The sequence below is a fragment of the Miniopterus natalensis genome, chromosome 9 (assembly GCF_054644295.1).
Source record: "Miniopterus natalensis isolate mMinNat1 chromosome 9, mMinNat1.hap1, whole genome shotgun sequence".
NCBI classification, from domain to species: Eukaryota; Metazoa; Chordata; class Mammalia; order Chiroptera; family Miniopteridae; genus Miniopterus; species Miniopterus natalensis.
The window spans coordinates 12,969,192-12,984,449 of NC_142089.1; the positions used below are offsets into that span (position 1 = coordinate 12,969,192).

A 15,258-nucleotide genomic window follows, 5' to 3' on the forward strand; every position below is an offset into this window, starting at 1 on the left:
CATGCATATCCCACGAGCCGCTCAACTTCTCTGTTGTCTAAAATACAACCAATACTGTTAACATCCTGACCAGTTTACCCGAAGCTAAAGGACTTTGTTTTGTTCACTCTCTGGAACGATATTGACTTTGAATACATTCTCCCGTGAACCACTCTTTTAAGTGAATTATCCTGGTCGAGCCTTGGCGAAGGCAAGGGGGTGGAAACTATCAGACATCATCACTTAAAGCTCACTCTTGAGGAGGTTCCATTAGTTTTTTTATAAAGGCAAGGAACTTGCCCGGTTAGGTTTTGTCACTCTAGCGTGTTACCAGCAGAGGGCGATAGTTTTATCACAATTTTGTTCTATTTGGCAGTGAGACTTTGCAGAGGAATTAGTTGGGCATTCCTAGGACTGAATTTTCCAGGAGACCAGAAAGATAAGAGACCTTGGAGATCACCTGAGGATGCCCCAAAGGAAATAGCCTTTGTTTCACCAAATGGGCAACTGGAGGCCAGCCCTAGTTAATCATAGAAGGCCCCCTGTGACCTTGGGCAAGTCCCTTCCTCATCCGTAGAATGAGGGGAAAGACTAAATAATCTTTGAAATTGAGGAAGTGGTGGAGGTTTCTTTCTCAGGGGGAAAGCCCCTCAAATTGAGGCTGTGGCAGAGACTCTAAAGCATGAGTTCCTTTTTCTTGTGAAATATGTTTGACACATGATTCATGTTAGAGACTTGCACTCAGAACAGCAGGCACTCAGAACAGATACACCACATAAAACACTCTGATATCTGATGGAAATATAAGAGCAAAGCCCCTAGTGAGAAAAGTTTCCATCTGATGACACTAAGACCTTAGTGTCAGCTAAAAGGGCCCTCAAAAATGATTTCAACCTTTCTTTTTTTATAGGTGGAAACAGAGGCCCAGAGAAAGGAAAAGAATTGCCCGAAGTGTGTTTGCCTCCCAGACCTGCACAATTCCCCATACTCATCCCCAGCCAGGTTCCCCTGCCTACCCGCCCCCAAACGCCTGGTCTGCCTGCACCATGAGCCCAGAACATGAGCTGGGGGATATGTTACCCACCATGACTGATGCATGTGGCAGGATGTAGGAGTGATTCATTTTATTCTCAAGTTCAGAAGTAATTTCAGAAACCAGAGGTGAGTTATATTCTGCTGTTGGAACTATAGATAATTTTTATTTTCTCCTTTATAATTTTCATGGTTTTGAAAAAAAAAATTTTTAATATGTTTTTATTGATTTTTAGAGAGAAAGTAAGGGTAGAGGGGTAATTTTTTTTTTTTTTTACAACATACATCTATAACTTAATAAACCCTACCCAATCCAAATTTTACTTTAAAAAAGAAGGCAATTGGAGAGTGGTGAAATGCCCAGTACTGAATTGAGGTCCATCAAGCAAGGCCAACTGGTATCTGTCACAGCAGGCAGAGACCCTGAGCTGGAAGGAGTCCTGAAGGTCATCCAGCTCACAAGCCTGGCATCCAACACTGCCAAGGCAGCGTCACCCACCTCCTCGCCTCTGCTCTCGCCATGCTCCACTCCTTAAATGTCTTCTTCCCACCACCATCGCCAAGTTGGACTCATTTTTCAGGGTCCAACTCAATTCTGCTGGTTCCGTGAAGGTGTTTGAAAACCTTCCTTCTTTCTCTTTCTTGGAACGAGCATCTGTCTCTCTCCTTCGACCATGAGTGGCACTTTATTTGCACCTGTTTATACACCTTATCATCTGCCTTGTCCTGGAGTCATTTGTACCCAGGTCTGACTCTCCCAATGGGCTGAAGCCTCCTCAACAGCAGGGACTGAATATTATTTACCTTTGTGTTCCCAATGCCATCCTCAGCCTGGCACATGCTAGACTTCAAATGAGTGTTTGTCAAACTTACATGAGTGGAAAATACAGAATCCTAAAAGAGGGATATTGTGATATATCACTTTATGGCAGGGCAAACCAACCTTGGCACTATTGACATCTGGGGTTGGATAATTCCATGTGGTGGGGAGCTGACCTCTACCAATAGATGCTTCTGCCAATAGACACCCCCAGTTGTGACAACCAAAAATTTGGAGATTGCTTTTTGTCCCCCAGGTGGAGAGCCACTGGTATACGGTCTATAAAGAGTTTTCATAAACAATCCCTAGGAGTAGGAATTCCCATTTGATAGATGAGAAAGGCGAGGCTCATGGAGAGTGGAGAGTTGAAATTGGGTCTTGCATGTAGTGTCTTATTCCAAGTCCAGGGCTGATCCCACTATCCTGGAGGCCTCGTGGGACCCCAGCAAGGTCTTTGCTGTTCCACTGTGGTGTATCCACTCCACCCCACCCCCGTGTCCCGCATTCCACCCTATCCCTTTTCCCTCTGTCTCCCTCCCACCCCCCCGCTGGGGCCTGTGCTAGGCTGTGACCCACTGGTTGACCCTACTGATCCATGTAGACTAGACCTCTGGCTGTGCCTGATCACATCTTCTCCAGCACCTTGAACTCCTCCCCATGCTTGAACACGCTGATGGTGACCTGGCCCGTCTCGGAGCCATACTTGTTCTTGACAAAGACGCCGTAGCGCCCGCTGTCCTCACTGCTGACCCTTTCGATGGTGATGGTGACCTCTGTCCCCCTCACCTCCATGTGGTAGCGGTCAAGGAAGGTGACAGGCTGGTCATTCTTCAGCCAAGAAATTTCAGGGGCGGGGTCTCCTGAGATGACGCAGGTCAGGCACAGGGTCTGGGAAGAGAGGAAGGAAACGCTCAGTCATCTCCTTGTCGTAACCCCTGGCGTTCACCTCACTGCCCCAGAAGGCTCCCAGCACAAGATGCTCCTTGTGGTAAGTTCACCCAGTGTGTCTTATTGTATCACATAAAGGGGTAGCATCGAAGGGAGAGACATTTTACTTTAACCCCACACCCTCTGTCCTCAATTTTTCTTTCTTTCTTTTTTTATTGATTTGTTTTTAGAGAGAGAGGACGGAGGGAGAGAGAAGAGAGAAACATCAATTGGTTGCCTCCCATATGCGCCCTGACAGGGGATCGAACCTGCAACCTGGGCATGTGCCCTGATCAGGAATCGAACCTGTGACCTTTGGGTGCACAGGATGATGCTCAGCCAACTGAGCCACACAGACCAGGGCCCATTCTCAATTTTTCTATAAGAATACTTGCTAGTTAGGATTTTAGATCATTATCCTGGCAATTATCTGCCCCAGAAGGGCCTGAACTCTGCTTTATTGCATATATGTCATTATGACATATGCAAATAAGGCTATTGCTTTAATACAAAGATTTATCAATTGAGTTTGAAAATTCTTTTTTTTTTTCTTTTAATCCCGACCCGAGGGTATTTTTCCCATTGCTTTTCAGAGAGAATGGAAGGGAGAGAGAGAGAAACATCAATGTGAGAGAGACACGTCGATTGGCTGCCTCCTGCAGGTACCCAGACCAGGGCCGGGAATCAAGCCCGCAACCCAGGTATGTGCCCTTGCCTGGGAATCGAACCTGCGACCCTTTGGTGTGAGAGTTAACGCTCTAACCACTGAGCCATGGGCCAGGGCTGTGCCATGATTTTTGATGGCTACGTGCGGGAACAGCATGGGACTGCTGCCTGTGGGCTGGGGCCAGTCCGTACCTTATCCTCCATGATTGTGGCCACGTCTGGCAGGCCCCTCACCACCTTGGCACGATCTGGAAGGGAAAATGAGAGCCCCGTGAGGAAGGCTTTCCTGCAGCTCGCGTCCCAGAAGCAAGTTTCCATCGAGTCAGGCTTGTTTTTAAGTGATGCTCCTTTTTCCTATTTTCATCATTTTGGGTGGAAATCTTTAAATTTGTATTCCACGTTCCCTTGCCTTCGTAAACAGAAGATAGGGGGCATAATGTGTTTCTGTCATGGACTTGAAGTCATCATCGTGATTGGTGGTACCTGGAGGTGACACCCATCCCTTCAAGAACTGGGAAAGTCAGTATATAAGGTTGCTTTGAGCCTTAGCCTGGCCAAATGCACATAATAGGTGGTTGACGAACCTGAGACTCAAGAGAGGGGCCAGGAAAAGTGGGATGGAAGCTTTTGGGACACACTCTGGTCAGGGAGGGGACCTGTGGCTGTTGTGGGTGAGCTGTACATCACTAAACAGGAAGTCAAAATATTTCTTATGCTGCAACTGAGGCTGTGGGAGCAGAAGGGGTGGGCAGCAGGGACCCTAGGGCGCGGATCAGGGAAGTGCAAAGAGCCTGATTGTCACTGGGCTGGTGGCAGTCCAATGGATGTAAGGGAAGCAGGATGCTGAAGGGGGGGAGGAGAGAAGGCCCCAGAGATGGACGCTGCCGAATGTTCACCAAGCCCTTCACAGCTGGGTGACAGGATCCACTGCCCTTGACCCTTGATCCCACAAGCCCCCGCAACCATATATGGAGAATTCGGCTTCCCTCTAGTAGAGTCCTGGACAGGTGTCCTGCCCAGGGACACGCATTCCAGGAGGGGAGGAGATGTTCTTGCTGGGTGAGCGATTAGGCTGGCGGAGTGACGGGCCTGAGAGTCTCCATGACCCTGTCAGGGCTCCTCCTGGCAAGGCGCAGGCTGCGGGGGGTCTCCGGGCTGCACTCTGCCCACCAAGGAGGCTGCCCCCTGCAAGGACTGCCCCCTGCAAGGCCACTTAGACCCCGCACGGCCCCTTCCAGGTTATATTTATGAACGCCAAGGCCTGCACTCTCTCCCACAAACGACCCCAAGCCAGCAGAGTTTGAGTCCTCGCTTCTGTTCCTCAAAGTCATTCGGTTTCCTTCCTTGTTGCGTTGTCAGGGCTGCTCTGCCACTGGAAGTCTTTCCCTCATTGAAAGTCCTACTTCTGACCTGCTGGGACCAGTCAGTGGGACCAGACAGTCAGGCCCCCGGAACTGGTGGTTTAGGTCTGGCCGGGCAGACCTGGCGAAGCTCGAGTGCATGGACCTGGCGGTGGCACCCGGGCAGCTCAGACACCGCGCCACGTCCCTCTGGGTTTGGGGCTGGGCCCTCAATTAGATGAGGCCCTGGTGTCCCAACAGCCAGAACCAGCTTCAGCTCTGGAGTCATCCCCTCCCTGCACCTGGCTCGGAGAGGCCCGCCCAGCCTGGTTCTTGTCTGTCCCCTGCCTGTCGGGTCCCACCTCACGTGGCACCTGACGTTGCCCACAGGCCCACACCGAGCGCTTCCACACCCACAGTCTCAGATACCCTCCACTCCTTATCATCTGTCTTCCTGCTGCCACCGCCCAGGTCTCCCTGGCAGCTCCGTGACAGCTCAGAGCCACAGAGGCCCACGGGGACTTCGCAGCCTCCCAGGAGACATACGCTCCCCGGAAGCCGCCTCGGTGAAATGAAAACAGCAGGAGTGCGGGTGGACTTACTCTTCTCGATGATCGCCAGGGCCCTGAAAAACAGGAACGAAAAGGCTTGAGGTTCCATTTGCCAAAGGACAGAGCTGCCCGGGCGGGGGCGAGGGGGTGACGAGGGAAAGGAGGAGCTGGCCGGGGCTGCCAGAAAGGGGTCCTGTGCACGGTTCACATCAGGCCCAAGGGGCCTGTGAATTACGCTGAGAAACACAGAGGACACTTACTTCAGTCTCTGGTGCTCGGCCAAAGCGTCGTCAAAGGCTGTGAGAAGGAAATGGAGGAAGGGAAAGGGGAGTGTCAGGGCGTCTGCCCGTGACCCTCAGGTACAGGGCTGGGCACCAGATCCTCCACTCTCTTCCCTCCCAGTCCGGTATTCTCTTGAGCCAATGCCAGGTTGGGTGGGAGGTGGGAATCCCCCCAAAAGACCACGGGGTTTTCACTGAGGACAGGCAGGTGGACAGTCACCTTGCCCTGAGAGATCGGTTGAGAGCTGGCGGACCTCCTTCCCGGCAGCGATCTCCAGGGTGTATCTGCCCTTATCTGAGTCTTTGGGATCCAGGATGTGGAGCCAGATCTCATCCAGCGTGGTGCCAGCCCTCGCCCGGTCACCACTCTCCAGGCGCTTCTCTCTGAATGTGAGGGCAAACAAATGGTTAACCCGGCTCAGCCCATCAGCGCTAGCTGCTCAGGACAGGCTGTCTGTGCGCAGGTCCACAGGCCCCCCCAAGCTCCTCTCCTGGGGTTCTGTTCCAGATTTGTGGGCTGAAGGTGGTGACCATCCATGAGACATTCCACAACTATTCATGCACTCCTCCATTCATCACTCATCCGTCCATCCAGTCATCAAATCCTGTGGCAGGTCGACTGTGTGCCTCTGCTGAGTCTGTACTCGCGACATGTCCTGCAGGCTGGGAATCGGAGGAAATGGTGCTGTGCTCCAGGGTCCGTGAGCACTGGTCACCTCCTCATCTTAAACCCTTCCTGGGTTTCTTCCGCAAGCACTCTCCCCTAGCCCTTAGAAAGAAACCATATAAACTTTTTCTCTTTTTTTTTTTTTTAACTTAAAGTTCATTCCTGGAGCCACCTGGCCCATGCCCCCAGTGTTGTGTTGCAGAAGTGACACCTCTAGGGCTTAGTCACAGGGCTCAGACACCCTACAGTAGGAGCTTCATTGTCCTGGAATTCAACTTGGCCTTAACTCTCACTCATTTGAGAGACTTGACCAAGCCAGTCTAGCCTTCTCCACAGAATGAGCGCAGCAACGTCTGCTCCACAAGGCTGAGGAGTGCAAATGACCAGAAGCACCAGGAAAATCCTGCTCTCAAACTATCTGGAGTCACTTAGTTCACGGCCAAGTCTTCATGGATACCTTATCTATCCTGCCTGCAAGCCCTGGCCCTCAGTTAGCTGTCAGTCTCTCTGCATGAGCCTGAGTTTGCTAAGGCCCCAAAGACCCACAAGGGCACCATGACCCCCACCTGACTGTCTGGTTCTCCCTTGTTCTTACACCCTTTCCTCCCCCAGTTCCAGACGCTGCTCTAAGACAATGATCCTTCTGTGGTCGTGGATATTCTCAAAAAAACGGTCCTACCACCAGGCTATCCACCTTCCCTGGGGGATCTCCCTTCTGCTCCCCATTCCTGACTCCCTCTGTGGGCAACAGGACCAGTGGGAGACCCTGTCTGCTGACCCCTTGGGACTGGGCTGGGGCAGGTGCTGGGCTCCCCTACAAGGTAAAGCCGACCTACTTGTGGAACCAGGTGGTCTTCATGTACTCCACGTTGTAGTACTTGACCTTGCTGAAGATCCGGATCCCCTCCTCAGTGCCCTGGATTGTCAGTGGGGTTGCAGAGAGGACTGGGGAGGCAGAGGAGAAGCGTGAGTCTCCCCCAAGCTTTTTTGGGCAGCACATTTTGGGGCCCGCCAGCTTGTCCCTGCTCTCGGGTGTGGTGGGAGGATTCAGTGTTGTGAGGAGGCAGGAGCTTCTCCTTCCCCCACCCCCTGCCTAAGGATTTGGAGACTAAACCCACCCCCAGGAGCCAGGCCGGTTGGCGGTGCCCTGGAGGTGGTTTGGCTTCAGGGCAGGGCTGGGCAGAGAGAGAGGCTTACCACCAATCCTGCCCAGCTCAGTGAAGACGGCGTCCAGGGCTGGAAGGAGACAGAGAGAATGGCCAGCGGATGTCAGAACCCCCTATGGACCCACCAGGATGGGGACAGCCTTGGAAAGGCTGGTGGAGCTCACGAGCACCTCTTGGGGCACAAGGAGCTCTGCAGGATGACTCCCATGGTGGGGGGGTGGGGGGGCCTGGGCACTCAGTGATTGATGGAGCAGGGGGCACCACGGATGGAGGGCACATGGGCCGACCTCACAATATTTTCGCCAGCTGAGCCAACAAGCTGAGTGAGGAGCCAGGGCCCACTGTGGGGCAGAGGAGGGAACTTGGGCTCTGAGTCTTGAACCTGAGCTCACTGTGGTATGTTTCAGTGAACACAGGCATCAGTGTCACACAGATCAGGCCTCTGCCATTGACTAGCTGTGCAGCCTTGGGCCAGTCGCTTAAACTCTCTGGGCTTCAGTTGCTCCAAGTAACATGAGGATCCCATACATCTTACCCCACAGGGCATATCACTGTCTCTTGGTTCATTATAATCTCCCCACAGCCTCTCTGGCCTATCTCCAACATCGCCAGCTCCTACCTTCCCCGGTGAGGTCCAGTATGGTATTGTCCTCGCCTCGGTCATCAGAAACCATCGCTCTATAAGTTCCCATGTCCTCCTTGGACAACTGGAAAGAAGGATGAGTGAAGGCAGGGTCAGCCTGGGCTCCAGGCCGGCCTTAGTTCTCTGTGTGATCTCAGGCAAGACCCTTCTCCTCCTCGGGTCTCAGTTTACCCAGCTGGAAGGGGTGAGCTCTAAGGCTCCCTCCAGCTCCAGAGCCCCCTGATTCCAACTCAGGGCTGGTCTGGGTCTGAGGATGTGGGGGATGGAGAGCTGAGAGCAGCTGCTCCAAGCAGGGCACAGTGTCCCCTCCTCGTGGGGATTGTCTGAGCCTGGCTCCCCCTCTCCCTGGGCCGCCCTGGGGGCCCTGGGAAGAGGGGCTCCTCTGTACTTCTCCAGAAGGCAGTGTGTTCTTTTGCCCAGGACAAGGGGGTCCTCTCTGGCACATGCTTGTTAACCCCCAAACGAAGCCTGAATCAGCACTCAGTAAACCAATAACTTGGGTGGCACTTTTAAAACAGGGTCCGTCTCATCACACAGTGTCTCCCTCAGGGCCTGGGGAGTGATATTTGTCTCCCTGTCCCTTCAAAGGGCCCCCCACCCTGACCATTTCTACATAGTGGGCTGTGAGGCAGCCTCCAAGGCAGAGGCAGCTCCTAACCTGGGGATCAGAGGTCTGAACCCCGATAGTCCTCCCCTAGGTCCTTCCCTTCCTCCCCCAGGGAAGCCTCCAAAGTCCCCGACACACCCCGGGGAAGGCCACTGGAGTGACTGCTGACCCCACTCTCTGTTGGTACTTAAACCCCCTGAGCCTCAGTTTACTCATCTAAGGTGGTGGCATGATCCTCGGCCTGGCTACGTGCTGCTGTTGCTGTGGGGACCAGGGGAGGTGCCTCTTGGGAAGCCAGGAAGTTCTGCACGAACGAAGGGGCCGGATGAGTGTAGGACTCAGTCGCCAGTAAGCACCCACTCAGTGCTAGGCCCTGTGTGAGGAGCTAGCACCACGATGACGAAGGCCAGGTTGGCATCGTCCTGGCACGGATTTGGGAGAAGACCCTGAAACGGTCATTTCCTTCCTAGTCAGCAAACCTGCCCTTGCTCCGGTCCTCCTGGGCACGCAGTGGGGCCACAGAAACCAGCAGCGGGGCGGAAAAGCATGGGACGTTTGAGAACAAGAATCGCATTTCTGTCTTAACCAGGCCGCACTCCTCGGAGGCCACGGGGCACGGGGGTGGGTGGACTGAGTTCCAGGCCTGGTGCCCACCTCTCGTCCTAAAATCCTAGACTGTCGGGCAGGAGGAACCTTAGAGAGAGCACCCCTTCCAGTCCTCTCATGTCACAGGTGAAATCAGGTCAGAGAGGAACCGTGACCAGCCCAAGGCCACACAGTGGCAGGGCCAGGGCTGGAGTCCAAACAGAAGGAAAAATCAGTATGACTGATCCTGCCTTTATTTAAAATTTTGGTATTGTCTACCCCATAGTGTTTTTTTTTTTTTTTTTGCATTAATTTTGATTTTTAAAAAAATATTGCATGAAATGTTATTTATCTTGATTACTGAGTCTCTAGTGCCCCCTGAGTGCCTCACCTGCCTCACCCCCTCCTGGCCCTGCTTCTGGCTCCCCACCCAGTGCTCCGGGCACAGCCTAGAGGGTGTGAGCCGTGAAGTGGGAGCTGCACTGACCTCCTCGATGCAGAGAAGCCCTGCTCCAGTCTCCGGGTCATACTGACCGTCCGGCGCCTCTCTCTTCTGGAAGAACCACTGGAAGCGGGTTTCCTTCTTGGTGTTGGTCACCTGAGGCAAGCAGAGAATGAGACTCTGCCCGGCTTCCTCTTTTAAAGTAAAAGCTCAGCTCATCAGAATTTTTTTTTTTTAAACAAATGTGACACCTCCTCCCTTCCCCTGCCCCCCCCCCCCCCCACGGCACATACCCACCCTCACCCTAAGTCTCATGCATCTTCTTCCTCACACCTATGTCTCTGCTTGCTTTGGAAGTCTGGACTTTTGCTAATGGTGTTCCCTCTGCCTCTTGATCCCTTCCCTACTTGATTTTTCCTTGTAATCGCCTATGTATCTTAGACTTATTAGATGTCACCTCCTTCAGGAAGCCTTCCTTGAAGCACCCCCTCATGATTAATCAATTTCCTGCACGTCTCGGTCACAGCAGGAGGCACGCTGTTTCCCAGGGATCCTGATTTGGACTCTAAGGAGACCAATTCTTTCTCCCTGTATGCCAGTGCCTTGCAGAGTGTCTGGTGCATAGTAGGTGCTTCGAGTTTGCCGAATGGATATGCTCCTGGGAGAGTGCCCTCTCCCACTCTCCCCTCCCTCAGTTCCCCAGAGAGGCTGCAGGGTGCCGAGAAGGAGCACCACGTGGGAGTCAGACAGAGTCCAGGCTCCACCTCTTGATCTTGGCCTATTTCCCCATTTGTTTTCTCACCAGTAAACTGGGGATAACAATGCCTAACTCACAGATGCTCGTGAAGCAGATGAAATAAAACAATGCTCTGAGGCACCGAGCAGAGTGTCTGGCAAGGCTGCCAACAGCCACCAGGGAACCCCTTCAACACACAGACCCCTCACCTGTTCTCAGACCCTGGGCCCCAAAGAACCCCCGCCCGGTGCAGCTTGGAGATCTAGTTGAAGGCTGACCCAGCTCACACGAATTCTGCTCCCTGGGCTCTGTGAAGGTAGCTTTGCTTTCTGGTTAAATGCAGTCCCCCTGAGGTTCTTTCCCGGTGTGGGATCAGCCAAGCACAGGGGGGAGCGGGGCAAGTACAGCCACCGGGCTTGGGGAGAAACTGCTATGGGCCTGGGGGAAGGCCTGGGGGCAGGGCTGGAGGCAGGTATAGGGATTTGCCTTGCAGGTCAGCAGCACTTGGCAGTCCTCCGTGACCTTCCACTGTAAGAACTCCTCAAAATAGGGACCTGCAAGTGCAAAACAAACACGCCCACCAGTCAGAGCTCCAGGCTCAGCCAGGGCGCCGCCTGGTGGCAAGACCAGGGAAGACAGCTGGGGTGGGGCCTGGGGTGAGGCTGGGGTGGGGCCTGGGGTGCAGAGTGTAGGGAGGCACTCACTCTCCTGGTTGGGCAGGTGCTCTTTCGTTCTGGCATGGGGACAGCGCTGGATTGAATGGCAGTGGCTCTCCCCTGAGGGCCCAGCAGGGCTGGGGGATCTATTCCCCCACCAGTCCAGAGTTCCCCAGCACTGACCCCCGGCCTGGTGGCCGAGCCTCTGAACTTCACTCCAGCAAATCTTACCCTGTTTTCTCTTCCAGTCTCTTTTCTTAGCATCTGCCTTCCTCAGAAGTTTGTCAAAATCTGTGAACACACAGGGAGGGGCTGGCATGAGCCAAGAGGAACACAGGTCCAGAGAGGGGCGTCAGGGTGGGCAGAAGAGCCCAGAGCTGAGAGCTGAGGCCTGGCGCGTGGGTGGGGTGGGCAGGGCGCCACTCACCGTCATCCACCAGGGCCAGGGTGACCTGGTTTTTGGCTTTCCCGTCTTGGAGCTGAGCTGTGTATGACCCTTTGTCATCCTCAGACAAGTTCTCGATGATCACTTCCACCAGGCCCTTCTCTCGCTCAAAGTTGATTTTGCGGTTCTGGGGAGAACAAAGCCCAAGAATCACTTTGGCCCTTTTCCAATCCCAGGGAATTTGCACTGTGGGACACAGGTTGGGGTGCGGGTGGACTTGGGGGGGTGATATGTGCAGAGTCAGAAGTCTTAGGGATGGGGAGGGAGCCCTGGATAACCCTCTGCCGCTTATAGCGTGGGGCTCTCCTCACACTAGGCAGGGAAGAACCCATGGGGGCCCGCAGGCACAGGAATGAGCCTTGGGCGCCTGGATTAATTGCAAATAATAATAAACCCCATTCCCCTATTGCATCACTTTTTTTGTTTGTTATTTCCTGTCTTCATAAAAGCATAAAGGATAATATTTAAAAAGCCTGTGCCCTTGCTACCCAGAATTAACACTCGTTTATATTTTGTCACATCCTAACAGTTTTTAAAAGTTTTCTTTTCCACATTTAGAACCTTACTCCCCCAGCCTTATTTGTATGTGTGGTTTGAGAGAGCCATTTAGTTTTATTTTATATTTCTCTCAGGGCCACTGCTGTGTACTAAGAGTCTGGACTTTGTGACACTTTCTCTTCATGTTTAATCATGAAGCGGAACATTCAAATCTATTTGCTCATTTGCTTGTCCTGAGTCTGGGCCAACCAGCCCCATTGTACAGATGCAGAAACAGAGGCACAGAGAGGGGAAGGGCTCTGCCCGAGGGCACACAACCGATAGGGGATGATATGGGTCCTGTGACATCAGCCCCGAGCTCTCTCTCCTCTGTCAGAACCAGCGCCCTGTCTATAAGACATAGTTTCTGAGGGCGATAAAATTCACAAACAGTATGATCTCATGATTGAATCTGTCATGAGATTGAAATTGTCATATTTCTAAGTAGTAAAAACAGTTGACTATGGGCAACTCATGTGAGTCAACTAATAAAAAGCAATGGAATGCCACAGCTATAATAGGAAGATGAAATAGAAGTAACATGATTTTCAATACACAGGTGCTCAGATACGCTCTCAGGCTGCACTGGTTTATAATGATTTGGTTTGAATTGAAGAGAGGTGAGAAAAGCAAAAGGATAAAGACGATTCGGCACGAGAACAGGAAAATGAATGAAAGAGCATAGGCGAAGTGTCTACTTGAATAAAAACTCTATTTAGTGTATAGTAAAACTGCAAAAATTCTCTATATCTCAGAGTTAGGGTCTAGGCTTGGATAGTTGTAAGCATAAATGTAGGTTTTTCATCTGAAGAATGTCTGGCGGGACATTCGAAGTTGTAGAGGGCGTGGGAAGTTCTTTGTGGGGTTGCCCCTCACATGGGCAGGCATCTACCGTCCCTACCATCTGCTACCCAGGTGCTGAAAACCGGGTGTCATCCATCCCCACCTCACTGTGCCAGCCAAAGCCTGTGGCCGGTTCTGAAATGCCCGCTAGGGGGTGCTGCCGCCTCGTGAGGAACCACTGCCTGGGGAAGCCACGTGCTGGGGTGCTGGGGGGAACCTCTCTTAGGAGCCTGAGTTCCAGTTACCGGGGAGCTGAAGATCTCCTTCTCGTTGAAGATTAGATGCAGCTCAGCGGCCGGAGATAACTTTTCCACTTCCAGCCAAAGCCGCACCTCTCCCCGCTCCAGGATGTCAATGTTCCAGCCCGAGATCAGCTTGATCACTGGGAGGCAGCAGGCAGAGCTCAGGAAGGGGGGGGGGGGAGCCTTCCCCCCTCCCTCCTCTCACCAGCCCCGCCCTGAGCATTTCTGCACAGTGCTTGAATGTCTAAGGAGAAATGACTGGGGTGGGGTGGGGGGTCTGAGGAGGGCTTTACGCACGCTCACTCTAGAGTGAATTCATTTCAAGGAGATGTTTCCTCTTCCCACGCCTCAGAGGCTGGACACTGTATCCCTGAGGCCTTTCAAAACCACCAATGTCTAGGCTCAGGCCCCGAGGTTCTGACTTGTCTGGGGTGCGGCCTGGGCATCGGGTTTTGAAAAGCTCCTGGGGTGATTCCAGTGTGCACCCAAGTTATGACCCCTGCGCACTGCTGGCCAGTGGAGGGAAGCAGAAGTTTCAATGATCCAAAATCCAACTAAGTAGAAACATCCAGTCTGCCCTCCCTTCACCCCCTTTCCACCCTGCTGGCTTCCTTTTTCCATCTCACAGACCACTGAAACCCCAGGTCTCTGGCCCTCCAGCCCTAAGATGCCCTCACCCTCTGCTCCCCTCCTCTCCCCTCCCAGCTAGTTTTTGGCTCTTGCTGACTCAGCTCTGCTCCAAACAGCCCAGGAGGTGCCTGAGGATTGCTTACCTGGGTTTCTGATCTCGTGGCTCAACTTCTTCAGCTTGTCTAGCTCTGGGACAGGGAGGAGCAAGGAAGAAACCAAAGAAAATGAAATACTGGAGCCAGTGGGGTCCATGGGAGCCACCTTAGGGTCCATGCTGGGTGAAAGTTCCCAGAGACACCCCCTCAATTTGGGGTCACTTGCAACACAGGAGTTGATGATGAACACTGTGGGCCTTAGCCCTGGGGCACGAGGAAGATGCAGAGGGCTGCTGCAGGTCACCTTGAGATCAAGTGCCACCTGCCCAGAGAAGCACCTACTATGTGCCAGGCGCTGCATTATCTCACTAGTCCTCACATAATGCTGTGGGGTGAGCATTATTGTCCACCTCTGCCCACTCCAGGCCCACTGGGTTCTGAACCCTATTTTAACACCCTGTAATATACTGTCCCAGTCTCTGAGGCCTGGCCCCAACACTGAGACTTCAGTCTAGAAGTCTCTAGGGCAGTTCTGCAGAGTGCTGCCTCATTTGCTAACTGCTACTTTATGTTAGGTTTGTTTGTCTCTCCTTTTAGGCTGAGCTCTGGATCTACATGAGTGTCTGGCACACAGTACGTGCCCAATAAATGTGTGTTGTGTGGATGAATTGGCAGGGGCAGAGCCCACACTCTTTTTCCGTGTAAGCCCCAGAGTCTTTAGCATGATGATTCTAGATGCATAGCAAGAATCCATTCAAAACAAAACAAAACAAAACAAAACAAAAACCCCACCCCTTTCGTTGATGGCTTTAGTTTGCATAGAATCATCTAAATGTATCTGCATAACGTTGTTTTAGTTGAGGCCCAGAGAGGTGACAGGACTTGCTCCAGGTCAAACAGCCAGAAAATTGTGGAATTGCAATTGGGCCTGTCTGGCTTCTACTTCTTAACAAAATCAAAGGACCTCCTGGGAAGTCGGCAGAGAAGACAATGGGCTGTCCCTTGGCTGCTATGGAGACAGCAGAGAGTGAGTCTGTCAGTCATTAGCACTGATTTCAGTTCTGTTTAAATCATCAAACATGGATAACCCTTTAGACATGGCATCTACTCTATGGTTTGTCATAATCCCCACTGCTCCCTATTGCCATCCTCATTCCTCTGACCAAATCCTTTTTGGGGTTTTGAGGTCGTTATTTTTAGGCTACAGAAGGAAGTGAAATAATTCTGGTACCTTTGCTTTTATCAGAAGTAGGAAAAGGAGAGACAAGAATGTCTCAGGCAGGGATTTTTGTCCATTGAATTCACAATGTAATCCTAGGACAGTATCTGGCATATGGAAGGTGCTCACTAGATAGTTATTAATTGACT

At 52.4% G+C, this 15,258-nt stretch overlaps 1 protein-coding gene across 1 annotated transcript in view; it reads right to left on the reverse strand.

Moving 5' to 3' along the window:
• Positions 1 to 1,151: 1,151 nt before the first annotated feature.
• Positions 1,152 to 15,258, reverse strand: part of MYOM3 (myomesin 3) — a 45,230-nt gene continuing 31,123 nt past the window's right edge. The window contains exons 24-37 of the mRNA XM_087820210.1: positions 13,939 to 13,983; positions 13,169 to 13,305; positions 11,526 to 11,670; positions 11,330 to 11,389; positions 10,929 to 10,996; positions 9,752 to 9,862; positions 8,049 to 8,136; positions 7,461 to 7,499; positions 7,100 to 7,208; positions 5,817 to 5,980; positions 5,576 to 5,612; positions 5,367 to 5,389; positions 3,617 to 3,672; positions 1,152 to 2,719 (exon numbers count right to left, since the gene is read on the reverse strand). Coding sequence (XP_087676336.1) covers positions 2,456 to 2,719; positions 3,617 to 3,672; positions 5,367 to 5,389; positions 5,576 to 5,612; positions 5,817 to 5,980; positions 7,100 to 7,208; positions 7,461 to 7,499; positions 8,049 to 8,136; positions 9,752 to 9,862; positions 10,929 to 10,996; positions 11,330 to 11,389; positions 11,526 to 11,670; positions 13,169 to 13,305; positions 13,939 to 13,983 — 1,346 coding nt within the window. The 3' untranslated portion in view covers positions 1,152 to 2,455. The remainder of the gene's footprint in view (positions 2,720 to 3,616; positions 3,673 to 5,366; positions 5,390 to 5,575; positions 5,613 to 5,816; positions 5,981 to 7,099; positions 7,209 to 7,460; positions 7,500 to 8,048; positions 8,137 to 9,751; positions 9,863 to 10,928; positions 10,997 to 11,329; positions 11,390 to 11,525; positions 11,671 to 13,168; positions 13,306 to 13,938; positions 13,984 to 15,258) is intronic.